Genomic DNA, 27,374 nt, shown 5'->3' with positions numbered 1-27,374 from the left:
GCTAACGCTATTGGTGCTTGTCATGTTGCCAAACGTCTTGTTAGGTTTAAGTTTAGTGTCAGTCCAACTAACATTCACACACTTTTCAGCCCGAGCACAGATATTTTCACCAACGTTTACAGGGCCTCCTGCACTTTAAGCTCAGGTCTGTTGGTCAATACTCTAGGCCAATGCACTCACAAACACACTTTTTGTCCCTCCTCCTCCTCCTGGACAGAGAGCTTTTTTTTCTCAGCACTGAAGTCAGACACTGTTCAGTGGAAGTTTGGTCATGTCTGGACTGCAGGGTGTTGGACTGCTGCTGCTGTGGGGCAGCGCCTGCCTCTGGCTGCCCGGCCTGGCCCGGGGGGCTCTGGTCATCTCCGGGGGCCATGAAGCTCTGCAGGTAACTTCACACACTGACCTTTTCTGATCCTAGTTTGGGAACCACATTGTTTTATAGCAAAAGTATTTTCTCTGGTGGTTCTTGATTTCTCCAAATTATCTCTACTCAAACTAGTTTGGAACTTAAATCCGACTTGGTTTTATTATCACATTATGCCTTCCAGCTTCTCCTCTTTGTACGTATATATGACACAGAATGTAAAGCTGTTTTTTTGTGATAAGTTGGTTCATGTAATGCTTATCTTGGCATCTGCTGTATTTGTATTTCAGGAGACAAGAGGAGCTGCCAAATCACTGCAGGTACTTGTGAGAAACAATTTAAAGACAGACAGTCCTTTTATATTAAACTATAAATGTTGTTCCAAAGTGTGAAATATGTGAAAAATGAACGAGGCTATGTTGATAATTCATATTATTTGGTACCATGATGCAACAGTGGCCGATAAAATTGCCAGATATGCGCAGTCTTGATTTTCCAACTCCAAGAAGAATCTCCCTTTTCTTTTTTCTTTGTTACAGAAAAGAAGTACAGATGAGGCCACGGTAAGAGAATAATCCGCTAGTATTGTTTGTATGTATTGATGATGATGGTGATTAGAAATATTCAGTTCAATGCTTTATTTGTCCTGTAAGGGTAATGGAATGCAAATTAACAGAGACGAACAGAAAAAGATAAGGGAAGAATAATGAACTCTATTAATCAATATATCCTTCTCTGGCAGATTGATAAACAGGTCATAATACTGTCAATAAAACGATTGAAAATAACTAAATTCATTGAAAAGGAGTTGAGTTTTCAATTTTTCACACTATCCCTGGATACAGCACCCAGGTTGACTCACCAAATCGCTCTCACACAACACTCCCAATGTGGAATCAGTGACATAATATCCTTCAAAAAAAAAAAGAAAAGTTGTGTTATGGTTTTCTTTGGCACAAATCAGGATAGCATGCTGTTTACTGGACCCAGGTGCAGTTCAGTTTTAAACCACAGCAGATCTTACAGTGCTTCATTGTATAAAAATGCTGTATGTGAAGTGCTTGTGGTAGAAGTGTTTCAATCGCTCCCTGTCCTTCTGTCTCAGGTGGAGGTGTACAGCGTGAAAGTGGACTGCACGGTGACGTCTCGTTTCGCCCACACCGTCATGACCTCCAGGGCTCTGAACAAGGCAAACTCCTCCCAGGAAATCTTCTTCGAAGTGGACCTGCCCAAGACGGCCTTCATCGTCAACTTCAGCATGTCAGTCCGTCTCCACTCTGATTTCCACTCCGTCCACACTCCTGCTTGCATTATGACCATTTCTGTTTGAAAAGTCGTGCACTTAAGATGAGTTTTCTCAATGATACAGTTAATTAGTTAGTTCTCCATGTTTGTTCCTCGCAGGGAAATTGATGGCAAGGTGTATGTTGGCGAGGTGAAGGAGAAAGAGAAAGCCAAGAAACAGTATGAGAAGGCTGTTTCCTCCGGACAGACTGCTGGACTGGTCAAGTGAGTCATATCACAGTATGACATACGTATTCAAAAACGCATACTGTATCTAAACTTTCACTGACTTAGGGCAGATCATGTTGACACGAGAGGCTGTCATTGGTGTCTGTGTTTCATCACAGGGCCTCTGGGAGGAAGATGGAGAAGTTTTCAGTGTCTGTCAACATCGCAGCTGAAAGTAACGTGACTTTCATTCTGACCTACGAGGAGCTCCTTCAGAGGAAACTAGGCCAGTATGAGATTCTGACTCGAGTTAAACCCAAACAACCGGTGCAGGAGTTTCAGGTGAATCCATGTTCATGTTCAAATCTCTCTTGATCGTTTCAGATATTCTGAATGAGTTTACCTTACAAATGATCTCTGTCTCTGTGTGTGTGTGTGTGTGTGTGTGTGTGTGTGTGTGTGTGTGTGTGTGTGTGTGTGTGTGTGTGTGTGTGTGTGGAGACAGATTGTGGCAAACATCTATGAGCCTCAGGGCATTTCTTATGTGGATGCCCATGCAACCTTCCTCTCCAATGAGCTGCTCCCCCTGGTGGAGAAAACCGTCTCAGACAACAAGGTACACAATACGACAGGTCTTAAAGAAGTTGACTCTAATCTGTCTTGCAGATCCTCACTTCTTTTTCTCCACATTCAATAAAATGATTGATCCAAGAAACAAGAGTAAGCTAAACTAGTCGTATCGTTATCCCTTTGTCAGGCACACATCTCTTTCTCGCCAACTATGGAGCAGCAGAGGAAGTGTCCAGGTTGTGATGGAACGCTCATCGACGGAGATTTTGTCATCAAGTATGACGTGAAGCGAGCAAATAGCCTGGGGGACGTTCAGGTCAGCTGTCAATAAATACTCAGTATCTGCTGATGAATGCACATTTGAATCATGTAAAACTATGCAGATTCACTGTAATGTTGTTTTTCTGGAGGCTGAGTTGTATAATAAAATTAAGAAATTGACAAATGTGAAATGAATCAACAACATTTTAGAGGGGAAAATTCTTGCAGTTTTTGCCTTTTCATTCTTTCGTGTGCATTACTGCTCTTTGTTGATTCTCATCCCTTCAGATTGTGAACGGATACTTTGTGCACTTCTTTGCTCCCCCTGACCTGCCCAGAGTCCCAAAGAATGTGGTGTTTGTGATTGACAGGAGCGGATCAATGAGTGGAAAAAAGATGGAACAGGTGAGAGACCGTTCCGACAGGTAATGTGTCTCCGATTTATTGAGGCCCGCATGCACACATTTTGACCTCTGACCGTGTTACTCCTTGCAGACACGAGAGGCGATGCTGACCATCCTCCTAGAACTCCACGAAGAGGACCACTTTGCCCTCATCCAGTTTGATCAAAGAATTGAACATTGGAGGGAATCACTCACCAAAGCAACAAAGGAAATGGTGGCTGAAGGCATGGCTTACGTCAGAAAGATATTTGACAGTGGAGGTGAATAGAAAAACAAGTCTTACAACTTTAATGCTAAATGTCATCTAAACTCCTTAAATGATAGAAATACACTCTCATACTAAACATTTTATCATTTGTTGTGTGTTTTCCTTCAAGTAACCGATATCAATGGTGCAGTGTTGAGAGCCGTGGACATGCTGGTCAAAGACAGGCAGGAGAAGAAGCTTCCAGAGAGGAGCGTCGATATGATTATTTTACTGACTGATGGAATGCCAAATTCTGGTGAGCATGCAGAGTGTGTACATAAATACACATTTATATGCTCATACATAACACTTGTGTGCCTGCTTGTGTACATGTAGGGGTGTCCAACCTGGAGACGATTCAGGAGAATGTTCAGTCTGCTATCGGAGGAAACATGTCTCTGTTCTGTCTTGGATTTGGAAATGATGTGGATTACTCCTTTCTGGATTTGATGAGCAAACAAAACAAGGGAGTGGCCCGCAGAATTTTTGAGGGTTCAGATGCAGTCCTTCAACTTCAGGTGGAGCCTCAAGGCTAAGAATATATTTTTAAACCAATTCTTTAAGATTTTTGTTAAATGTAAATAATACCAGCTAATGTATAAAGATAGAGTGCTGCTGAATGTGTCCTAAAACCCTAAAGCAATTTCTTTTCCCTCACCTTTTCTATTTCTTTTGATGGGTTTTTGGTTAGATGCCTCAAATAAGGTCTGTGGTTAACACAAGCTTAGGATATTTTAATGTTTTGTTCTGCGAAATAAAATACGTCAGTAAATAACCCTCTTTTGAATTTTGAAGCTTTTACGTGTCTTAAAAAAAGGCAGTTGCTAACAGGTGGCTAAATGGGACTACTAAACACTATCACACCGACTAGTCCTCCTTCACAGCTAAGTTATGTATTCTCGAAATCATCCAACCGTGGCGTAGTTTGTTTAAAGGCTAACGTTAGCTTTTTACTTCTGCTGATTGTATTTACCCTTCAAAAATCATAAAAAACTGTGTTCATTTGTGAACTGTATCTTGCTGAACAAAGCATGCAAGTATCATGAACTTAGATTTGCCACAGAGCTTATTTTCTGCAAAAATCTAAAATGCAATACAAAAATCACATTGACTTTTTGTCAAGGGAACCACTTACTTCATTGGTTGGCCAACAAAAATAAGTCATCCTTGCAGCAGTCTATAATGTCACATTCTTCTACAATTGTGTAAAAAACTATTTTAGATACAATTATAATTAAAAACTAGTTATATCAAAATGTTTTACAATTCCATGTAATTCAATGTATGTATATATTTGTTCCAGGGTTTCTACCAGGAGGTGGCCAGTCCTCTACTTTCAGAGGTGGATCTGCGTTATCCTGACAACGCAGTGGACTCCCTGACTACCAACCACTACACCCAGTTGTATAACGGCTCAGAGATTGTGGTGGCCGGTCGGCTGACGGACAATGACCTGAACAACTTCATGGTGGAAGTGTTCGGCCAAGGGGTGAGGAGAAGGAAATGGCAGAAAGTTAGAGACAATGCTGAGTTGGAGTGAAAACGTGTGTTTATCTTTTTCTATCTATCTATCTCTCTTTTTTCTCCCCTATAGTTTGAGCAGGACTTCACGGTGCAGGGCCAGGTCAGTGCTTTGGACTGGGACGTGATGTACCCAAATGAGGAGTACATCTTTGGGGATTTCACAGAGCGTCTATGGGCGTACCTCACCATCCAGCAACTACTGGAGAAGAGGTCTGTTATTCAGTAATTTCACATATGCTGATACCTGGATTCACCTGACATCTTTGTTTCCCATTGGTTGCATGACCACCTTGTTAATGATACTTTTTGGGCATCGTCTGAGGGCCCATAATGAATCTTGTATTGTTAATTCATAGATTCCGTTGTGGTTTTCTGAATGTCAGTGTCGTATGTGGCAACTTCAGTACTATTTCCTTCTTGCAGCAAGAGTGGAGCCGCAGACGAGAAAGCCAATGCCACAGCCAAGGCCCTGGACATGTCTCTGCATTACAGCTTCGTCACCCCTCTCACCTCCATGGTGGTCACCAAGCCTGACACTGAGGACGGACCAGACAGCCCTCTCGTCGCTGATAAACTGACTGAGGGTGAGGGAAGAAAGAGAGGGTAAAAAAAATGTCAACATATTATTTATATTTATTCAACTTGTCCATCTGTTTTTTGTTTTTTTGACAGAGCAAAGACAACAAGCAGAGAGAATGTGTAAGACCATTTATTTTAACCATACAGCATAAAAATATAATTCTGGGATTAAGTCAATTCATCGTACTTGCTTTAAATTTTAAATTGAACTGTTCCTTTTTCTAGTACATCGATATGCACATGCACCCCCTATGAATGCACCCCCTATGTATTATCACCAGGCAACACCCACATATTTTGGTAAGTACAATTTAAGCAATGGTAGCTGCATGGCTCTGGGGATGGCGATGTCTGTCAGTTTGTCAGTTGGTCTGTCAGTCCATCACCACAAACATTAGATAGATTGCCAAGAAATTTAGTGCAGACGTTCATGGTCCTCAGAGCATGAGTCCTGATGACATTGGTGATCCCTGACTTTTTAATGAGCGCCATCATCAGGTCAAAATCTTGACCTATGCAGTGAAATATCTCATACTTGATAGATCCAATACCATAGTTTGTGACCAAACACCTGCAAAACAAATGACATTCCCATCAAATTCAACTGTATTTTCTGTTTAGCGCATGCTAACACGCTAAACTAAAATGGTGAACATGATAAACATTACACCTGCTAAACATCTGCGTATTAGTATGTTGATGTTTGCTAACATGCTGTTTTTTTAGCAAGAAGCACCATTGTGTCTATATGTGCAGCCTCACAGAGCAGCTATCTGACTGTAGACTGTTAGTCTTGTTGACATGTTGTCATCAGCAGAACAAAGTCATCTCCATTGTGTTTGTTATTGTCATTCTACTGGTGTCACCTGCAGTGGATGGAGATCCTCATTTCATGATAGAGCTCCCTGACCGAGAGGACGCACTGTGTTTCAATATCAACGATAAACCAGGAACAATTTTCAACCTGGTCAGAGACCCAACACAAGGTCAGCCTTGAGTCCTGATTATCATCATGACTTCACTACACATGTGTACTCCTTGTAGACTGGGATTTTGGACACTTGTCATATATCTGTTGGTAAATCATACCAAGCAGTTAAACAGTGAGTGACTGAATCCCACGTTGTTTCCTCAGGTATTTTGGTCAATGGCCAAATCATCGGAGACAAGAAGATTGCTCCTGATGGTAAAGTTAACACCTACTTTTGCCGTTTTGGCATCGTCCACCGGACTCTGGGGGTGAGGCTGGAGGTGAGCACTCAGGACATCTCAGTGCTCCAGGATGGCAAATTGGTCAAATTGCTGTGGTCTGATACAGCTTCTGTCAAAGGACTCAAGTAAGGAAGTCACGGAGAGCTATCTCTCTACATGTGAAAACTAAAATCCAGTTCAGGATGAATAGTTTTCATCCCCTTCCCCTTATTTCTCCTCCAGCGTGGATCTTTTATTGACCAAGGATCGCAGCCTAACAGTAACTCTAAAGGATTCGGTCAAGTTTGTCATCCTGCTACACAAAGTGTGGGCGAAGCACCCGTACCACCGGGACTACTTGGGTTTCTACACCCTGGACAGCCACCTCCTTTCCCCCTCTGTTCACGGCCTGCTAGGTACAACATGACACACATAGATTACACGCTTTAAAATGTAATAGCAGGTCAAAACAAGTGATATGGATTGCATTTCTGAATTCCATGGATGGATTGCTTCTATATCTGTCACTTTGTTTGGGGATTGGCCCGCTGTTGACTTACTTAGAGGCTAAGCGGAGTACTTCATTTTATAGTTCGCTTTGTAAATAGTACATTTGGCAAGTCATAATCGTGAAAATTTGATAATTGCACATTGTAGTTCCAGCCCAGGCAGAAGTCCACCTCATCATTCATCCACTTAGGAAATGATAAAATAAGAACAGTGAAAGAATCTGCAATCTAAATCTGCAGCTCCCCTCTGCTTTACAGAGCTTTATAGTGAGTTAATAATCATATAAATATTTTCAGCTTTCTGCGCTCAACTCCAATGGCCCAACAATTTTCAATTGTGGCTTCAAATTAAACTGGATAGTTCCCCTGTGTGAGACCTTAGAATTATATAAAACAATACTAGATTTACTTTACTTCACAAATACTCACAGGAGGAACTTCATTACGGTCATTTAGCAGACACTTTTATCCAAAGCGACTTACAATAAGTGCATTCAACATTGGTAATCAAAAGAACTACTAGTCACCAGAAGTCATAAGTACATTTCCTTTTCCAAACAAGCATCTAAGAGCATGAAGCAGAGCATAACTCAGAGCCAAAGTACAGTGCAGAAACAAGAAAAACAGTTAGTGCTATAAGTAATACAAATACAATAAGTGCAACAAGCTAGTATGAATACAATAAGTGCTAAGTGGAAGGCTCAGGGTAGCACTTCCTGAAGAGGTGGGTTTTCAGCCTGCGCCGAAAGATGGGCAGCGACTCTGCTGTCCTGTCCAGTGTAGAGAACGGAGAAAGGAAGTTGTGTGGGAGAACTTGGGGCGATTGAACACCAGGCGAGCTGCGGCTTTCTGGACAAGCTCCAGAGGTCTGATGGCCGACGCCGGGGCTCCAGCGAGTAGAGAGTTGCAGTAGTCCAGGTGGGAGATGACAAGAGCCTGGATGAGAACCTGCGCCGTCTCGTCAGTGAGGAAGGGACGAATCCTCCTGATGTTGTAGAGCAGGAATCTGCAGGAGCGTGTAACGGATGAAATGTTTGCTGAGAATGACAGTTGGTCATCCAGGGTCACACCCAGGTTCCTCGCAGTCCGAGTGGGCGTCACCACGATATCATCAATGGTGATGGACAGGTCCCGGTGCGGGCAACCCTTCCCTGGCAGGAACAGTAGCTCGGTTTTGTCTAGGTTGAGCTTGAGGTGGTGTGTCGTCATCCACTTCGAGATGTCAGCCAAGCATGCAGCGATGTGCGTCTCCACTTGGGTGTCACCGGGGAGAAATGACAAGACCAGCTGGGTGTCATCGGCATAACAATGGTAGGAGAAGTCATGCGAGCGAATAACAGAACCCAGAGATGTTGTGTAGAGCGAGAAGAGAAGGGGGCCCAGGACTGAGCCTTGCGGAACCCCCGTAGTCAGCATGCGTGGTTCCGACACGGCCCCCCTCCAGGTCACCTGGTAGGATCGACCCGTCAGGTAGGATGCAAACAGGGAGAGTGCAGAGCCTGAGACACCCATCCCCTCAAGGGTGGAGAGGAGGATTTGATGGTTCACAGTGTCAAACGCCGCAGACAAGTCCAGGAGAATCAGGACAGAGGAGAGAGAGTTAGCTCTCGCGGCGTGAAGCGACTCTGTCACCGCAAGGAGGGCCGTCTCTGTCGAGTGACTCACTTTGAACCCGGACTGGTGGGGGTCCAAAAAGGCTGTTCTGGTGGAGATAGGAAGACAGTTGGTTAAAGACAGCACGTTCAAGTGTTTTGGATAGAAAGGGTAGAAGAGAAACCGGTCTGAAGTTCTTGACATCAGAGGGGTCAAGTGATGGTTTCTTCAGAAGGGGGGTAACTCTGGCAGTCTTGAAGGCCGTGGGAAAGCATCCTGAAACAAGAGATGTGTTGATGAGGTGGGTGAGGAAAGGAAGGAGTTCAGTCGCAATAGACTGAAGAAGAGGGGAAGGGATCGGGTCAAGGGAGCACGTGGTGGGGCGGTTAGATGTAACAAGGTTGAGGACCTCGTTAGGGGAGAGAGGAGCCAGATAGGGTAAGATGGGGCGTGGAGATGGGAGGGAGAGCTGTGGGGGCAGGATTGGACAGGGAGGACAGGGAGAGAGGGGCTGAGAGAAGGAGGATCTGATGTCGTTTACCTTCTTGTCAAAGAAGTTGGAAGTTTTTACAAGATATGGTTTAAAAAGGTTACAAAACTGAAGCCAGAATCAAACAATTGTCTGCATTTAACACAGTATAAACAGAGGGATACTTCAATCTTTTTGACATTACAGTATAACAGATATAATAAAGCTCAAATAATTTTTTACTGTAGTTGGCAATTACTGGTGGAAAATTACAGGGCCAGAATGATTTGATTTGAAAATGATATTTACTTTAAATGGTGGGTCGTCCTCCAGGTCAGTTCTACCACGGGATTGGATATGAGGTGTCAGACCTGCGTCCAGGTAAAGTCCCAGAGAAACCGGACGCCACCATGTATGTGAAAGGACAGGAGCTCAACGTGACCAGGTATACTATACCGACATACACAGATATACGTGTGTCCCATCTCAGCGGGGAAGAGTTTGCATGCAATGTGTGTCCTAAATGAATAACAAGTGTGACGTTTCTGTCTCGGTCCACAGAGGCTGGCAGAGAGACTTCAGGAGGGATGTGAAGAACGGAGAAAACGTTCCCTGCTGGTTCGTTCACAGCAATGGAACAGGCCTCATCGACGGAGATGCAACGGACTACGTTGTGTCAGGCCTTTTTAAAACAGTTTAAAAACAAGCTAGGCATCCATGTCTACCACAGAAGAAATTAACTTGAATTCATACAATAAATATTCAAATCTGCCTGTACTTACAACCATGAATGCTTTGACATCTTGTACCCAAAGGCAAGCAGGCTTCATTCACGATTTCAGTTTCTATCAGTGTAGTTGCTGGAATTGTAAAAATGGTAACACTTTTCCAAAATGGTGAGAGGAACTGAGAGTGAGCAGAATCTCTTGTACTAAAATAAATGGGACAGTTCTTTGCAATGGACTCAGGCTGGACTTATTCATTTCATCTCAGTGTTTCATTGTTCCCAACATTGTCGAGTACAACAAATAAGATAAGTTAAAGTTTGTCATTTTTGAGAAAAACCCAATCCAGACACTGGCGGTGGTGATGGTGGTGATGAAGGGAGTTGCTGCAATCTGATGATGAATGAGGAGCATGATTGTGATGCTGACTGGAGGTGACTGGGGTGGAGGATGGTCGCATCTGCTTTGAGCTGAAATGACAACTGACAGCAGCAGAGAGGAGAACACGTTTTCAAGTTTGACAGCTACAATGTGATTGGCTTTAAGCAAACTGCAGAATCTGGTTGGTTAGCTTAAAGTGAACACCCACAATGAGCTGGTCAAGTAATCCCAGGGAGAGAGAGAGACTATGAATGAAAAGAAGAGTAAAGATAGTCTTCCTGACTGAATTTATGTTTAAGTTTCATGTCACCTTAGTGGTAACAAATTATTTAAACATGTCTTCACGTCCAAAAAGAAAATTGTGTGCTGTTTTACTGCAGGAAATACACCTTCATTGTGGGTCGACACTTTGTGATGCTGTAATCCAACGTATTTAGATCTCAGCATAAGGAATAAATACATTTATGAAAGATAAATCCCTTAGATTTACGTGACGTCAAAGCATGCAATAAACACAGGCTAAACATACACACACACACACACACACACACACACACACACACACACACACACACACACACACACACACACACAGGTACATCCTGAAATCAACTATGAACAATTCTTGACTGGAGGAGCATCATTTCAGTTTGTTTACGGGAAACTCTGACTCAAACAAAATCAAGGGCTGCAGAGGGCCCCTCCTCCGGCAGTGTGTGGGTGGAGTAAAACTATTACGGGAAGACCGAAGACTTTATCCCCACATGCCTCGAATTCCCTCCACATATTTTTTATTCAGCCTTCCCCGGGGCAGAGGCGACACTGTTTCCCAATCATGTCTGCGCTGTGGAGAGTCATGCTGCTGTGGATCTGTGTCTGCGTCTGGCTTCCAGCTCAGGCCCGGGGAGCCCTGGTCGTTTCTCGCAGAAATGCGATCTCACAGGTATTTAAGTTGTGCAGCGTTTGCATGCAAACACATGTCTGTTTTGTTATTTTCTGTGGTCAGCTAGCGATCAGTCCATACACAGTTTATAAGAACCTGTAGCTTCAGTTGTAAGAGTTGATCTAAATCCATAGGCACGCAATTGACGTGCAGAGCGTGTCTGGCAGCAGAAAGTGTTTTCCCGGGAAAAAAAAGATAAGTATATCATTCACTGAGGCTATTTAATTTAATCAGGAACCGAAAAAATAATAATAATTATTATGATTTAATTATCTATTGCGGGGGTTTTCGGTGTTTGTAGTCTTTAAAAGGGATATTAATTGCATTGTTTTGAAATCAGTATTTCAATACTTATAATGAAAAAATACCGAATCTTAATTCGTTTTTTCCTCCCTCTTGTTTTGGACCGTTTCCCCACTGTGCGCATGCGCAGGCTGCTCTGAAGAAGAAGAAGGGGGAAAAAAGAAGAAACATTTTATCTGAGATAATAACCAGGTTCATCAGTGATGTCAGATGGACTGTGATCTGTTATTACCGTAGTCTGAGAGAAGTGCACGTCAATAAGGTTTCCTTCATTAAGTTGGTGAAACCCGTTTCACCAACTTAACTGTCTAAACATGAAAGTTTAGACAGTGATCATGTGATGCACTATAGTATGAGAGGATACAATCACGCTATTGATCCATAATTGGCTCTAGTGGCCTTGGCCGTCACAGCAGCTTCATTAGTAGGCCTCATCTTTAAAATTATTCCTGCATGACTTGGTGCTCTCCTGCCAAGTGTGTGCAGTGGTCACGTTCTACGTAAAAACTTATCTAACTTATGTTTTAGAGATTTTTTGAGACTTAAGGTGTTTTTTGTTTTTTTTACTTTTCTTCATTGTGGCCGAGGCACGCACCTCGCAGGACTTTGCAGAGCGAAGAACTGAAATAGGCTACTTCCAGTATTTGCAATTGTATCTCTTACTGTAAATAATTATAGACATTATTAGATCAGAAATATCCAGAGTTATCGGCTAGCTGAGCACTGTAGGGATTGTGGTAATCCTGCAACAACGGAATGTCCCTGCTGGCCATCAATAAAGGTGTTTCTTGTTTTACTAACGAAGCTGCTGTTAAGACCGAGGCCGCTATGGCGCTGTATAACGTGAGCAGGTTAAATCAAAGAGTCGACGAGGGAAGAAGTGCGTTATTGGCTCCTTTCATACTATTCATAATACATCACAGCACTGTCTAAACCCTTGTGTTTAAAAAGTCATCGGTGAGGCTGAAAAATTCTTTAATCAACAATCTCACAATTAGAAACCCATTAAAGAAGCGGCAGAGACACGCATTTTTTTTATTGCCCTTAAAAGCTCAATAGACCAAAAGGCAATGCAGCTGCAACAAATAATGCATTTCGACCAAGAAGGAGGTGTGTCATTGTGATGCTTGCTGCGCTGCTCTTCCTCTCTTCTCGTGGCCTTCAGACCACCCACGCTTCAGTTAACTAACAATGTTCTGTCATTTCAGACCTTGTCATAACTCACAACTCCATTAGTTGTCCACCAGCTTGTTCATGTTGCAACCAGTCTGCCGCTCCCTGTTTATTCCTGCCAGCTTGATTGTTGTGTGACCTTTACATCCACAACTCTTTTCCCATGCCTGTCTTAATTTCTTTGTCTGATTCTGGGGCAACACCCCGCTTACGTAATCTACTCGAAACAATTGCTCTAAAAGACGTCTTGTGAAAGAGAGAGGCAACTTTAATGATCATATCATGGAAGCCTCAGATAGGGACTACTGATGCAGTGTTTGTCCAACATTGTACAATCAAGTGTAGTGTTGGCAAATCGTTATTTATTTGGTGCACATCTCTCTCCAGTCCTGCTTTTCCTTTCCCAATAACCATTAAGTCATATATTGTGTTCCAGGAGACCGGAGAAACTATGGGCCCCAGGTTAATGAAGGTACTCACAATTGAAATAGTTACTAACAAAAATATAAAGTACCACGCTGATGTTCGTTTCATCCTGCTGAAAATAAACTGCATATTCTTGTCTTTTTTTTTTTCTTCTACAGAAAAGAAGCACAAGCTCTGTGGAGGTAAGGAAACAATTTTGATATAAATACAAAATTATAAAGTCAAAACAGAGGTACAACCTTTCTTAACAACAAGGCATTTCTACATGCATGTTCATGTATCATTAAACATTAATAGTGAAATGTGGATATAATAATTCAATGCACTCAAGGCCATGGTCAAGATGACTGGTAGCTTCTATCTCACAGTGTTGGTATTGTTACTGTTTGCAAAAGTCCACATTTTCTATAAACCTCATTGCCTCCAGATGTCTCTTGTTCCACTCTCTGCCCCCGCAGTGTCTATTGCCATGTATTTCTCTCTTCTCTTTGCTTTGCTGGAGATAATAAACATGCTGGAAGTGATTTGTCCCTCTGTGCTTTATTCCTTTCTCTAAACATTTCAACTTGTTATGTTTACATTAAAGTGACCTCTCTGGGTTTTGTGGCATGAATATTTTGGGAACATTTCTCATGACCTCTGATCCGAAATTCAGTAGAGCCACAACAACAACAAGCTGCCTGTTCTCTTGGCCAATGGTCTTGCTATAATATGTTTTAGATTTTTTTTTGTGTTTGATTTATTATTGATGACACTTTTTAGAAAGCATTTTACTCAACAAGAATGACAAGTTTTCCTCTTTCGGTGTCACATATTGTGAATTATCTCGACAAGGGGAGGATAAAGTAGACAGACCAGTCAGACAGGAAAGTTTTGATAATGAAAATACAGAGGCCTACTGGCATGAGGGAAAAGTCTGAACAGAATCAAATGAGAGTCCATGAAACATGAATGGAGCAGACAGGGACAGGTTTAGATGGAAAGCAGCATTGTGACTTCAATGATCTAGGCTGAGAAGGGATAAGTGGAAACAGGTGGGTGGGGGTGGTAGAGAAGTCTGAGGGCATCTAGTGGACAAATAAAGAATAACAATGAATGAGGCAGAATGTGAAACTGTCCATCCTTTCAGATGGTGGAGGTGTACAGCGTGAAAGTGGACTGCACGGTGATGTCTCGTTTCGCCCACACCGTCATGACCTCCAGGGCTCTGAACAAGGCAAACTCCTCCCAGGAAATCTTCTTCGAAGTGGACCTGCCCAAGACGGCCTTCATCGTCAACTTCAGCATGTCAGTCAGAATATAGTACTTTTGACTATTGGAATAGATCGTGTGTTTCTTTACCTTTTGACAAGTGTCTTTGTTCCTCACAGGGAAATTGATGGCGAGGTGTATGTTGGGGAGGTGAAGGAGAAAGAGAAAGCCAAGAAACAGTATGAGAAGGCTGTTTCCTCTGGACACACTGCTGGACTGGTCAAGTGAGTCGGACTGAAATATGTTACAGAAGGCACTGAATCTGTGTCGGTGGTGGTGTGAACATCACATTAAAGTAACACATGAACATTATTGCAGAGCTTCTGGAAGGACGATGGAGAAGTTTTCAGTGTCTGTCAACATCGCAGCCAAAAGCAGCGTGACTTTCATTCTGACCTACGAGGAGCTCCTTCAGAGGAATCTAGGCCAGTATGAGATTCTGACTCGAGTTAAACCCAAACAACCGGTGCAGGAGTTTCAGGTGGGACACGCTTTCCTCATTCAGTTTTCTTAATAATGACATACTGTTCAGGAGGAGCTGAAATGTGTGTTGTGCATATAGTGAGGAGGAACTTGTGTTAACATTAATGAGACTTTACATGACAATGCCTCCACAATTGATCTGCCTCAGGGATAATTTTTGCATGTGTGGTTGTGTGTGTGTGTGTTTGTGGAGACAGATTGTGACAAACATCTATGAGCCCCAGGGCATTGCTTTTGTTGAGGCCACGGCAACCTTCCTCTCCAATGAGCTGCTTCCCCTGGTGGAGAAAACCGTCACAGACACAAAGGTAAAGGGTTAGAAAGATTTCTATCCTGCTGTTTATAGACTTTTAAGAACTTTATGATGCTTTTGGTAGCATAAATTATGCATCCTATAATGTCAACTGAAATTAATCTCTTTGTCTCTCAGGCACACATCTCTTTCTCACCAACACTGGAGCAGCAGAGGAAATGTCCAGGATGTGAAGGCACCATAATTGATGGAGATTTCATCATCAAGTATGATGTGAAACGAAAAGAGGGCCTTGGGGAGCTTCAGGTCAGCGGCCAGCAAAGACGTTGCTTAGTATTTTACTTCTGATCTTAGTTTTACTTCCCTAGCCGCCCAAAGGTGAGCATAGCTGTGCCCTTGTGTTATATTTCCATAATAGTCTTAATCATATTCTGTATTTCCCTTCAGATTGTGAACGGATACTTTGTGCACTTCTTTGCTCCACCTGACCTGCCCAGAGTCCCAAAGAATGTGGTGTTTGTCATTGACAGGAGCGGATCAATGAGTGGAACAAAGATTGCACAGGTGAAATACTTTTTGTGTAGTTAAGCCACATACTGTAAACATCACTATGCATATGTGTGAATTTGGGAACCTTTGCAGACCCGCGATGCACTGGTGGCCATTCTGAAAGACCTCCACGAGGAGGACCACTTTGCTCTGATCCTGTTTGATAATAAAATTGCCACCTGGAGGAACTCTCTTACCAAGGCAACAAAGGAAAATGTGGAGAAAGCCATTGCCTACATCAGGAAACTAAGAGACAATGGAAGTAAGAGGAAAGCAAATGGTAGCAACTTTTATGCCATATTTTTTGTGCACTTTGTTGGGATCTGGCAGGAGTGTGTTTGGTTATCAGTATGAAAGTATGAAAACTAAATTATTGACATTAATAAAATTATTAATATCAATAAGAGTAATAATATAATAATAACACGGCACCATCCTGGGATGTCAGGTATCACAAAACGACAGACAAGAACCCAATAGCACGACACAGAAAACAGTTCAGGTGTAGAAACCGGGTTTAATAACCAGCAGATGTCAAACCAGGTAGTAACCCGCGTGGCAAACAAATCCAGTGGGAGCAGGCAAAAGAGAAGGTCCAAAGTCCAAAAAGGCAGGTCAATACACGGATAATCAGGATCAGAATCGGAATGACAGGTTGCTGGATAGCAAGGGAAACACACTAGACAATCTGGCAGAGAACTGAGGGAAATGGGCCGGTACATATACACTGAGGGGCTGATTGCTGATGAGGAGCAGGTGAGTATGGAGGTGGGGCAGGCCAGGTGAAATGAAATCAGCAATTAGTGCAGAGCGGGGGGGAGTGGCAGATTCTGAAATGACATGAGAGTTAGTGTGGCAAAACAGGAGACAGACAAATGAAAAACTAAAGCCTGGCTGAAGTTGTGACAGAACCTCCCCTTCTAGGGACGGCTCCTGACGTCCCACCGGGCTGGTCAGGATGGTCCCTATGGAAAGCTGAGATGAGGTCAGGGTCCAAGATGTTACGAGCTGGAACCCATGAGCGCTCCTCAGGGCCATAACCCTCCCAATCGACCAGGTATTGAAAACCCCTTCCCCGCGGTCGTGACTTGATGAGACGATGGACAGAGTAAGCAGGACCCCCGTCAATGAGCCGGGGGGGTGGCGGGGGTCTGGAGCTGGCTCTCCTTTACGGGTTTGATCTTGGAGACATGAAAGGTGGGATGAATTCTCATGGAGCGAGGAAGGCGGAGACGGACTGCAGCAGGGTTGATGACCTTAGTGATGGAGAACGGGCCCACAAACCTTGGGGCCAACTTTCTAGACTCTACCCGGAGTGGGAGGTCATGTGTGGACAGCCAAACCTTCTGACCAGGAGTGTAGCAGGGTGCAGGGATCCGACGGCGGTTGGCATTTCTCTGGTACCGGTTGGACGAATGCAGGAGAGCAGAACGGGCCCGCCACCAGGTGCGCCGACAGCGCTGGATGAACGCCTGGACAGCTGGGACCCTGGCCTCTCGCTCCTGCTCCGGGAACAGTGGAGGTTGATATCCCCGAGAGCACTGGAAAGGAGAAAGCCCTGTTGCTGAGCTTGGAAGCGTATTGTGAGCATACTCCACCCACAGAAGCTGTTTGGACCAGGAGGTCGGTGTCTGGGATGCAATGCAACGCAAGGCAGTCTCCATTTCCTGGTTCATCCGTTCCGTCTGTCCGTTGGATTGAGGATGGAACCCAGAGGATAGGCTGACCGTGGCCCCCAACAGCTGGCAAAACTCTGTCCAGAAACGAGAAGTGAACTGTGGCCCCCGGTCTGAGACAATATCACAGGGGAGGCCGTGCAGACGGAAAACATGATGTAACATAAGTTCAGCTGTTTCTTTGGCAGATGGTAATTTTGGCAACGGAACAAACTGAGCAGACTTAGAAAATCTGTCCACAATAGTCAGAATGGTGGTGTTACCCTCTGAGGGAGGCAGTCCGGTGACAAAGTCAAGTGAGACATGGGACCATGGACGATGAGGAATAGGCAGTGGCTGAAGAAGACCAGAAGGGGCATGGCGAGCAGTCTTATGCTGAGCACAAATCTGGCAAGCGGCGATAAACTCCTTGGTGTCCTCTTCAATGGAAGCCCACCAGAAACGTTGCTTTAGCAGAGCTAGGGTGCGCCTAACCCCTGGGTGACAGGCAAGGCGAGAAGAATGTCCCCACTGGAGGACCTGAGAGCGGAGACTCACAGGCACATACAGACGATCATCAGGGCAGGCACTGGGAGCCGGGTGGTCGGCCTGGGACTGTTTTACCTTGTCCACAATGTCCCAGGTAACTGCGCCGATGACCACCTTAGTGGGGAGGATACTCTCAGGCTGTGTGGGACAGTTGTCTGACTGGAACTGACGGGACAGGGCATCTGGTTTGACGTTCCTTGTACCTGGGCGATAAGACAGGGTAAAATCAAAACGATTAAAGAATAATGACCATCTGGCCTGACGGGAGTTCAACCGTTTGGCTGACCGGATGTACTCCAGGTTTTTGTGGTCTGTCCACACCACAAACGGATGCTTTGCCCCCTCCAACCAGTTCCTCCACTCCTCGAGAGCCAGTTTGACAGCCAGTAACTCCCGGTTTCCGACGTCGTAATTCCTTTCTGCTGGGGACAACTTGCGGGAGAAAAAAGCACATGGGTGTAACTTTTGGTCCTCAGCTGACCGCTGAGACAGGACTGCCCCCACCCCGGAGTCTGACGCATCCACTTCCACAACAAACTGGTGTTCAGGATCTGGAAAGATGAGAATGGGAGCAGAAGAGAACCGTGATTTTAACTCCTTGAACCTCCTTTCTGCAGCAGGGGACCATTGGAAGGCTATCTTCTGGGAGGTGAGGGCTGTCAGGGGAGCTGCCACAGAACTATAGTTGCGGATAAACCTACGATAGAAATTGGCAAACCCAAGGAACTGTTGAAGCTTCTTCCGAGTGGTGGGAACCGGCCAATCCGCCACCGCTTTAACCTTGGTGGGATCCATATGAATACGTCCAACTGAAATGATGTATCCCAGGAACGACACCTCAGTGGCATGGAACTCAGACTTCTCCACTTTCACAAACAGCTGGTTCTCTAGGAGTCTCTGGAGAACACTGCGGACATGCTGCACATGTTCCCGTTCAGTCTTTGAAAAGATGAGGATATCGTCAAGATATACAAACACATTGAGAAAATCCCGGAGCACATCGTTCACTAAGGCTTGGAATATTGCAGGAGCATTAGTGAGTCCGAAAGGCATAACCAGGTACTCATAGTGGCCTCTAGGGGTGTTGAACGCCATCTTCCACTCATCCCCCTCCCGGATGCGAACAAGGTGATAGGCATTCCTGAGATCAAGCTTGGTAAACACAGAAGACCCTTGTAACAGTTCAAATGCAGAAGAGATGAGTGGGAGGGGGTACCGGTTTTTAATGGTGACATCATTCAGACCGCGGTAATCGATGCAGGGTCGGAGGGATTTGTCCTTCTTATCCACAAAGAAAAATCCGGCTCCAGCAGGGGATGAAGAGGGACGGATGATGCCTGCTGCCAGTGAGTTGTTAATGTAGTCGTCCATGGCCTTGGTTTCAGGGGCTGACAGAGAAAAGAGTCTCCCCCTTGGCGGTGATGAGCCAGGGAGGAGGTCAATGGCACAATCGTACGGGCGGTGTGGGGGAAGCGATGTGGCCCGTACTTTGTTGAACACCTCCCTTAAGTCATAGTACTCGGATGGGACACCTGAGAGATCTGGGAGCTCATTAGAGGAAGAGGTGTTGAAGGCAGGTAGCAAAGCAGATTTCAGACAGACCGCATGACAATGTTCACTCCATTGTAGAATGGAACCAGTCCCCCAGTCAATATGTGGATTATGTTTTATTAACCAAGGAAACCCCAGGATGATTGGGTGCTGAGGAGTATTTATCAGGTGAAAGGTAAGTGATTCAGTGTGGTTACCAGATATGCCCAGATGAAGAGGAACAGTGCGGTGGGTTACTGTGCAGAGGAGGCGCCCATCCAGAGCAGTCGCCTTGATAGGCTCGACCAAGGGTTCCTGGTTAATACCCAGTTGCATGGCAAGACCACGATCCAGAAGGTTGGCATCGGCCCCGGAGTCAATGAGGACAGAGACAGCGTGTGATTGTCCATTACAGTTGAGCTGGGCGTGAAGTAGTGGACGAGAGGGCATTTCAGAGTTCATGATATGGCTCACCAGCGCCCTCTGGATTCCTGGTGAGCCCTGTCTTTTACTGGACAGGAAGACACATAATGACCTCCCTGCCCACAGTACATGCAGCAGTTCTCCCTTTGGCGCCGCTGTCGTTCAGCCGCTGACAGCCTGGTCCGGCCAAGTTGCATGGGTTCAACCGGGTCTCCAGAGGCACCGGTGGGAGGAGAAAACATTGAAGTGGGAGGCGATGATGGAGGACGTGGAAGGCTCCGGGGAGTACTGATCAGCGCTCTCTCTCGTCTCCTTTCTTGGAGACGCCCGTCAATGCGGATGGCCGTGGCGACGAGCGTGTCCAAATCAGTCGGAGGATCCCGAGCCGCCAGCTCATCCTTGATGCCATCAGAAAGGCCGTTGTAGAAAGCGTCAGTCAGGGAGGAAGCGTTCCAGTCACTCTCCGCAGCAAGTGTCCGGAACTCAATGGAATAATCAGTCACTCTCCGGTTCCCCTGAACCAGGTTTAACAGTCCACGAGCAGCCTCTCGACCAGGGGTAACGTGATCGAACACCTTCCGAAGACCCTCAGAGAAGGCAGTCACAGAAGAACAGAAAGCCGACTGCTTCTCCCACTCAGCGGTGCCCCAGTCCCGAGCCCGCCCAGTAAGCTGGGTGATCATGAAAGCCACTCTTGACCTCTCAGTGGGATATGTGAGAGGCTGAAGTTCAAAAGTCAATTTGCACAAAGTCAGAAAAGAGCAGCAGGTACCTGGAGCTCCAGAAAAGCGCTCCAGAGCACTTAAGCGGGGTTCTGGACCCAGAACAGTGGGAACAGAAGGACTGGTGGGTGGTGAAACCGCTGGCGTTTGTCTGGGCTGTATGAGCTGCTGAAGCTGATTGCTCAGAGCCTCCAAATGTTGGTTGTGGCGTGCAGAAGTCTCCTGGAGAGCCGTCGCCATAGCGGTGAATTGCTTCTCATGATGGTGTAGGGCAGCAGCTTGTGCTGCCATTTCCTGCCTTATTTTCTCCATGTCGGCTGGGTTCATTTTTGGCCAGATTGTACTGTCAGGTATCACAAAACGACAGACAAGAACCCAATAGCACGACACAGAAAACAGTTCAGGTGTAGAAACCGGGTTTAATAACCAGCAGATGTCAAACCAGGTAGTAACCCGCGTGGCAAACAAATCCAGTGGGAGCAGGCAAAAGAGAAGGTCCAAAGTCCAAAAAGGCAGGTCAATACACGGATAATCAGGATCAGAATCGGAATGACAGGTTGCTGGATAGCAAGGGAAACACACTAGACAATCTGGCAGAGAACTGAGGGAAATGGGCCGGTACATATACACTGAGGGGCTGATTGCTGATGAGGAGCAGGTGAGTATGGAGGTGGGGCAGGCCAGGTGAAATGAAATCAGCAATTAGTGCAGAGCGGGGGGGAGTGGCAGATTCTGAAATGACATGAGAGTTAGTGTGGCAAAACAGGAGACAGACAAATGAAAAACTAAAGCCTGGCTGAAGTTGTGACATGGGATCACGGTCCAATAACCAAACTGTTGATTAACTCTCAAAATTGGTGTTCACTCAAAATGTCAATAGTCAAAGTATTATTCCACATTCAGAGTGAACAGTGAAGGTTTGAATTAGAGCACAGGCTATGATATCCAGCTATTATCACAACACATATGCACAAAATAATCGCATCAACTTTTCCTTTAAATATAAATATATATACTTAACAATACTGATTAACACCAATAATATAAATCAACAAATATCTATTATACAACTACAAGCATACTACCGAAAAGCAAAAAACAATCACGTAGTGAGGTGTGTGTGTGTGTGTGTGTGTGTGTGTGTGTGTGTGGAAAAGGGGGTGGAACAAAGGAGCGAGAGAGGGAGCAAGATGGCAGACGTAGTCCCAAAAGTGATTACGCTGCACAAAACTCCAAAAATGGCGGCGTGGCCGTGATTATTTAACCGGGGAATAAGACACACAATGGAGGCCGCACTTACACACGTGTGTATGAAATAAGCCTAACGGCGTATATGTGTGTGTGTGTGAGTGTGTGGGTTAGTTTGAAAAGAAAGGAAAGAAGAAAGAGAAGTAGGAGGCACGGTACTGAAATGAAATGAGAGTGGAACTTCTCATCTTATGCTCAACAGGAATTATTTTGTTGTTTATTTGTAGTTATATCCTCTTCAATAATGTATCTCAACAAAAGTCTGTGTTAATCATTGTATTGTTACTTTTCAGGCACCAATATCAATGACGCTGTACTGAGGGCAGTGAGCATACTGGAGAGAGAAAGACGAGATAAGAACCTTCCAGAGAGGAGTGCGGACATGATTATTTTACTGACTGATGGGATGCCAAACAGCGGTAAATGTCTTCATTTTAAGTTAAGATTTTAATATTCCATTGTTATACGTCAAGAGTTCACTACATGTAGATTAAGCACAACAGCTTAAAACAAGTCTGACATGTAGCTTGCTCTGATATAAAAAAGGGGGTGATTCTGTGCACCGTGCATAAACATTTTGATAAGTAGATGTTTCAGAAAGTAGTCAAAAGGGTTTTATCCTTTCTGGTTTCTTTCTGTTTGCAAAGAAATACCTGAGGAAGATCCTTTTAAGATTAAAAAGTTGTCTGTGAATAAAGACAAACCGTTAGTGTGCTGCATCCCCTACAGATTTGTCAACAATTTGAATCACAAAAGAATTCAAACTTTTCGAAAGGTTGACAAGCTCTTGAAAAACCTTAGAAGTAAGTTGAGTAACTTAAGTCTTGTTTAAACTGCATGCTGTCATTATGTGCTCATACATAACAGTTGTGTGCCTGCTTGTGTACATGTAGGGGAGTCCAACCTGGAGAGGATTCAGGAGAATGTGGGCTCTGCTATTGGAGGGAAGATGACTCTGTTCTCTCTTGGATTTGGAAATGATGTGGATTACTCCTTCCTGGATGTGATGTCCAGACAAAACAAAGGAGTAGCCCGCAGGATCTTTGAGGGTTCAGATGCAGCCGTTCAACTCCAGGTAAGGTATTTACTATATATATATATATATATATATATATATATATATATATATATATATATATATGTGTGAAAGAGACAATGCATGATTTGGAGTGTGTCTTTGTTCCAGGGTTTCTATGAGGAGGTGTCCAGCCCTCTGCTCTTGGAGGTAGACCTGCGTTATGCTGACCAAGCAGTGGGCTTCTTGACCAAAAACCACTACAGCCAGTTGTTTAATGGCTCAGAGATCGTGGTGGCCGGTCGGCTGACTGACAGTGACATGGATAACTTCCTGGTGGAGGTGTTTGCCCAGGGGGTGAGAAAAGGACAATAATATGTCAATTAAATCATGAGTAAGACACTATGTGGTCACGGTGATGAATAAACAATATGTGCACTTGCTCTCATATTAGACAGTTCCTGTTTCTTAATATTTAATGGAGAGAATGATATTGTGAACCAATTGAACTTTAGTAGATTGTCTCAGTCTAGGTACAGTATTATTACTTTAGCAGTTTCAGTTTCTTCTATACTATCTCAGGGTCTCAGTAGGGATCAAATCACTGTGCCATGATGGTCCTATTTCACTCTCTTAAGGGATGGTCACTGAAAAATCTCAACAACAATTTAAGAAGATTGCCATGTAATTAAACAATCTTGGTCCCCAGAGGATTAATCATACTGAATTGGTCCCTTAACTTATCATCAGGTCAATATTTCAATTTGTCCAATATTTGAGATTGATATTCCTATCAACCTCAGTCATACTTCTTACTAATTAGCAAATATTAGTGTGATAACATGCAAAACTAAGATGGTAAACATAGTGAATATTACACCTACTAAAGGGAGCGTATCTATGCTCCAACATTAATTAAACTTTTGAAAAGGTTTAGTAGACTCTTTCCTCCCGTCAGTAATACTAAATTTAATAAATTAAATCTCTCATCTTTCTGCTCTTTCATTAGCCTGAGGAAGACTTCCAGGTGCAGGGAAAGGCCAGTGTGGTAAACTTTGATGTGATCTACCCAGACCAGGAGTACATCTTTGGGGATTTCTCAGAGCGTCTGTGGGCCTACCTCACCATCCAACAGCTACTGGAGAACCGGTTTGTTCTTCTGAATGGTGTCTGCCATCTTTGTTTTGTAACTGCACCAAGATTTGAAGCAGGCTTCTGCACGAACTGTGACAGATGTGCTTTTTATAGCACATCATGTGCGTTATATGTCATTATTAAACAATCAACTGCTCTGCTTTCTCTTCCTCTTTGATCTCCCAGTGACATTGGTACTCAGCAAGAGAAAGACAATGTGACAGCCAAGGTACTGGACTTGTCTCTACGATACAACTTTGTCACCCCTCTCACCTCCATGGTGGTCACCAAGCCTGAAACTGAGGACGGACCAGTCGGCCCTCTCATCGCTGATAAACTGACTGAGGGTGAGGGAAATGCAACAGGCCAGGTTTAATTAGTTAGAAGCTGATTAGAAGAAATAGTCGATTTATTTCAAATGTAGAGCATATTGTCACATAATTAGAAACGTGTTGAATCAGTAGGTAGAACATGCCAAAGACAACTATGTGTTACGTGTTTTTCTAATTGTTGCCCTGTTTCACAGACCAGCGACAGAAAGCAGAGAGACACAGTGGTAAGACACTCTTTTAACTTAATTATGTGGAATACCTTATTTAACCTTTATTTCACCAGGACATTCCCATTTATAAATCTCGTTTTGGGCGGAACAATTTTGTATGCTTTTATTGTTTTTGATAACAGGTTCCAGCGGCAGCAGTTCCCAAATACGTAGTAGCAGTTCCCGTGGTAGCAGTTCCCGTGGTAGCAGTTCCCATGGTAGCAGTTCCCGTGGTAGCAGTTCCCGTGGTGGCAGTTCCCGTAGCCAATCAGATGGTAAGCCTTTAATGCAGTAGTTTAACTATTACATCATTCTAACATATTTATGTGTTCGTCGTTCAGGTCACTGTACTTAAATCCTCGGTTAAATATTTTTCTTGGTCCATACAAGACTCAACGAACACAGGAATCATGTGTTTTATTCTGTCTACAATGAAATCATTACAGCCTTATCAGCCATATCAGATCCAATGATATGACACCTGTCGCATATATTTATTTTGTTTTGGTTTGTTTTCTATTTTGTTTTTTGTTTTTTTACACCAGCTGTTTTTGGATTCATCACATATGTATGTACGTATTTCATACTGAAGAAATCAGGGTAGCAAACCCTCTTGAGTTTGACTGTTACATATGGTTTCTGTCCGACATGATATTTTAATGATGCTTTTGCAGTGGACGGAGATCCTCACTTCATGATAGAGCTGCCAGATAGAGATGACGCTCTGTGCTTCAACATCAACGACAAACCAGGAACCATTTTCAATCTGGTTAGAGACCCAAAATCAGGTCAGCCGTGAGTTTACTAAAAAACAAGACTCTTTATTTGTGAGAAATGTTGAGAGTGGAAGAAAAATAACTCAAACCTGTCATTATTATCAGGCTTTGTGGTGAACGGCCAAATTATTGGCAAGAAGAAAGTCGTTCAGGATGGTAACAACAACACCTACTTTGGCCGTTTTGGTATCATCCACCAGAAGCAGGGGCTGAGGCTCGAGGTGAGCACTCAGGACATCTTCATCTTCCACGAGGGCAAACAGATCAAGCTGCTCTGGTCTGATACGGCCTCTATCAAAGAAATGAAGTAAGTAACACTGCCTTGCAAATATTATTGGACAATGGCACATGAATTAAACTAATGATTTGTATAATTATTTAATAGGTAACGTTTTTTTTTTTTTCTCCAGTATGGACTTCAGGTTAACTAAGAACTGCGAACTGACAGTGACGCTGAGGCACTCGGTTAGATTTATGGTCATCAGACACACAAAGGTTTGGAAGAGACGCCATGACCAACAAGACTACCTGGGTTTCTACACCCTGGACAGCCACCACTTGTCTGCCTCTGTTCATGGTCTGCTAGGTAAAGGACTGCGAGAAAGTTTTGTGTTATGATGCATTGATTGCGTAGCTTTTTTAGGTTTACTGATTCCTAATTTTTAATAATTCAAAAAATATTTTCCTCCAGGTCAGTTCTACCACGGGGTTGGGTTTGAGGTGACAGACCTGCGTCCAGGTGAGGTCCAGGAGAATTTAGATGCCACCATGTACGTGAAGGGACAAATACTCAACGTCACCAGGTAAACATGCCTCATCAATTTTAAACACACACACACACACACACACACACACACACACACACACACACACACACACATAATGCATGCAAGGTAAAAGAGCATTTCCTTTTGCATATGCTCACCTCATCATGTTTTTTTGTCTTATCTCCTACACAGACACTGGCAGAAGGACTTCAGCAGGGATGTGAAGAATGGGGAAAATATTCCCTGTTGGTTTTTTAACAATGATGGAGCAGGCCTCGTTGATGGAAGAGCCTCAGACTACATTGTGTCTGGGCTTTTTAAGGCTACTTTTTGAATCTTAAAAATTCAAAATATCCGTGGCAATGCACTGGGGCCACATTATTGTGGTTAGAGATTGTACATTACAGTGAGTCAGTGTGTCTTCAATCAAACATTATACACATGCTGAAACAAACATTTATGAAAACCAGGATAATTGCACTTTTTATTTATGACAGTACAGCATTTATGATTCTAATACTCATCACTGGACACTACTCACTAAAAATGTATTATAATGTGTGCGGTTTGTGAAAGTTAGAACGCAGGCCGATGGATTTACTAATGACATAAATAATATGGTAAAGCTTTCCAATATTAGGCTGTCATAGAGTTATATAAGTCTGTGTATTTCAAATACCAAATTAACTTTTATACACTTCTTTGCCATCAAATCTAATTGTCAAGTAATTGTTGAAAGTTTACATTAGCTCTCAGTATTCACAATCATTAGTCTCTTCTTTTGTCTTTATTTCACTATTTCCATTGAAGTCCCTGAATGGCATACAGTGGTGAGCGTTTGTTTCTTTGTTTGTCATTCTTCAGAGCTTTATTGTTAAGTGGACGCATTTTTGGCTCAAACTTGAACCCCTCTGCTTGCCTCTTGGAATTTTTGACCTCTACCTTTTGAGCTATCAGACATCCAAGCTGCGTTCTAAATCACATACTTTACATACTTTACTTTTAGTACATATTGCATTGCCCTTACAAAGTACGTATACTGTTGCAGTATTTCATCATGGTTAAACAGTCCAAAAGGAAATGTCCTCTGTGTACCAAATCTTTCTAATTATTGTTTTTACTACAGGAAGTATTATCATATAACGCTTAATTGGTGGTTTACACTTTGTATTGCTTTAATCAACCGTGGAGAAGAAATAAATACGTTAACAAAAGAGAAAACCTCAAGATTCATTATTATATATACAGTAACAATTATGACTCATTATCCCATAATTATGAATTAGTATCTCATCATTATGACTCAGTATCTCATAATTATGACTCATTATTATTATTATTATTATTAATTATGAGATGCTAAG

General features: G+C 43.6%; 1 protein-coding gene across 5 annotated transcripts; it reads left to right on the top strand.

The window, feature by feature from the left end:
- The first annotated feature begins 225 nt into the window (after positions 1-225).
- On the top strand, positions 226-27,225 carry itih3a.1 (inter-alpha-trypsin inhibitor heavy chain 3a, tandem duplicate 1). Of its 5 annotated transcripts, none has more exons than XM_068720626.1 (22): positions 226-385; positions 655-684; positions 904-930; positions 14,250-14,401; positions 14,485-14,589; positions 14,684-14,846; positions 15,046-15,156; positions 15,279-15,407; positions 15,549-15,665; positions 15,744-15,912; positions 22,071-22,196; positions 22,671-22,852; positions 22,964-23,149; positions 23,802-23,941; positions 24,113-24,273; positions 24,453-24,482; positions 24,611-24,742; positions 25,142-25,255; positions 25,349-25,550; positions 25,654-25,829; positions 25,935-26,046; positions 26,203-27,225. In XM_068720626.1, the coding sequence occupies exons 1-22, from the start codon at positions 272-274 to the stop codon at positions 26,342-26,344; spliced, it is 2,820 nt and encodes a 939-aa protein (XP_068576727.1). In that variant the 5' UTR covers positions 226-271; the 3' UTR covers positions 26,345-27,225. The 5 variants fall into 5 exon arrangements, with proteins under 5 accessions (XP_068576727.1, XP_068576730.1, XP_068576732.1 ...); XM_068720629.1 differs by lacking the exons at positions 14,250-14,401; positions 14,485-14,589; positions 14,684-14,846; ... (14 more) ...; positions 25,935-26,046; positions 26,203-27,225 and adding exons at positions 1,470-1,624; positions 1,769-1,873; positions 1,996-2,158; ... (14 more) ...; positions 9,497-9,608; positions 9,725-10,126 and having other exon boundaries at positions 256-385; positions 904-927; XM_068720631.1 differs by lacking the exons at positions 226-385; positions 655-684; positions 904-930 and adding exons at positions 11,004-11,212; positions 13,125-13,160; positions 13,273-13,296 and having other exon boundaries at positions 14,244-14,401.
- Positions 27,226-27,374: the final 149 nt, after the last annotated feature.

The sequence above is a fragment of the Cebidichthys violaceus genome, unplaced genomic scaffold (genome assembly GCF_023349555.1).
Source record: "Cebidichthys violaceus isolate CVI_PGR_0920_01 unplaced genomic scaffold, fCebVio1.0.p SCAF_25, whole genome shotgun sequence".
Taxonomy (NCBI): domain Eukaryota; kingdom Metazoa; phylum Chordata; class Actinopteri; order Perciformes; family Stichaeidae; genus Cebidichthys; species Cebidichthys violaceus.
Note: the sequence above shows the minus strand (reverse complement) of the source record. Positions and strands in the feature narration are given on the sequence as shown.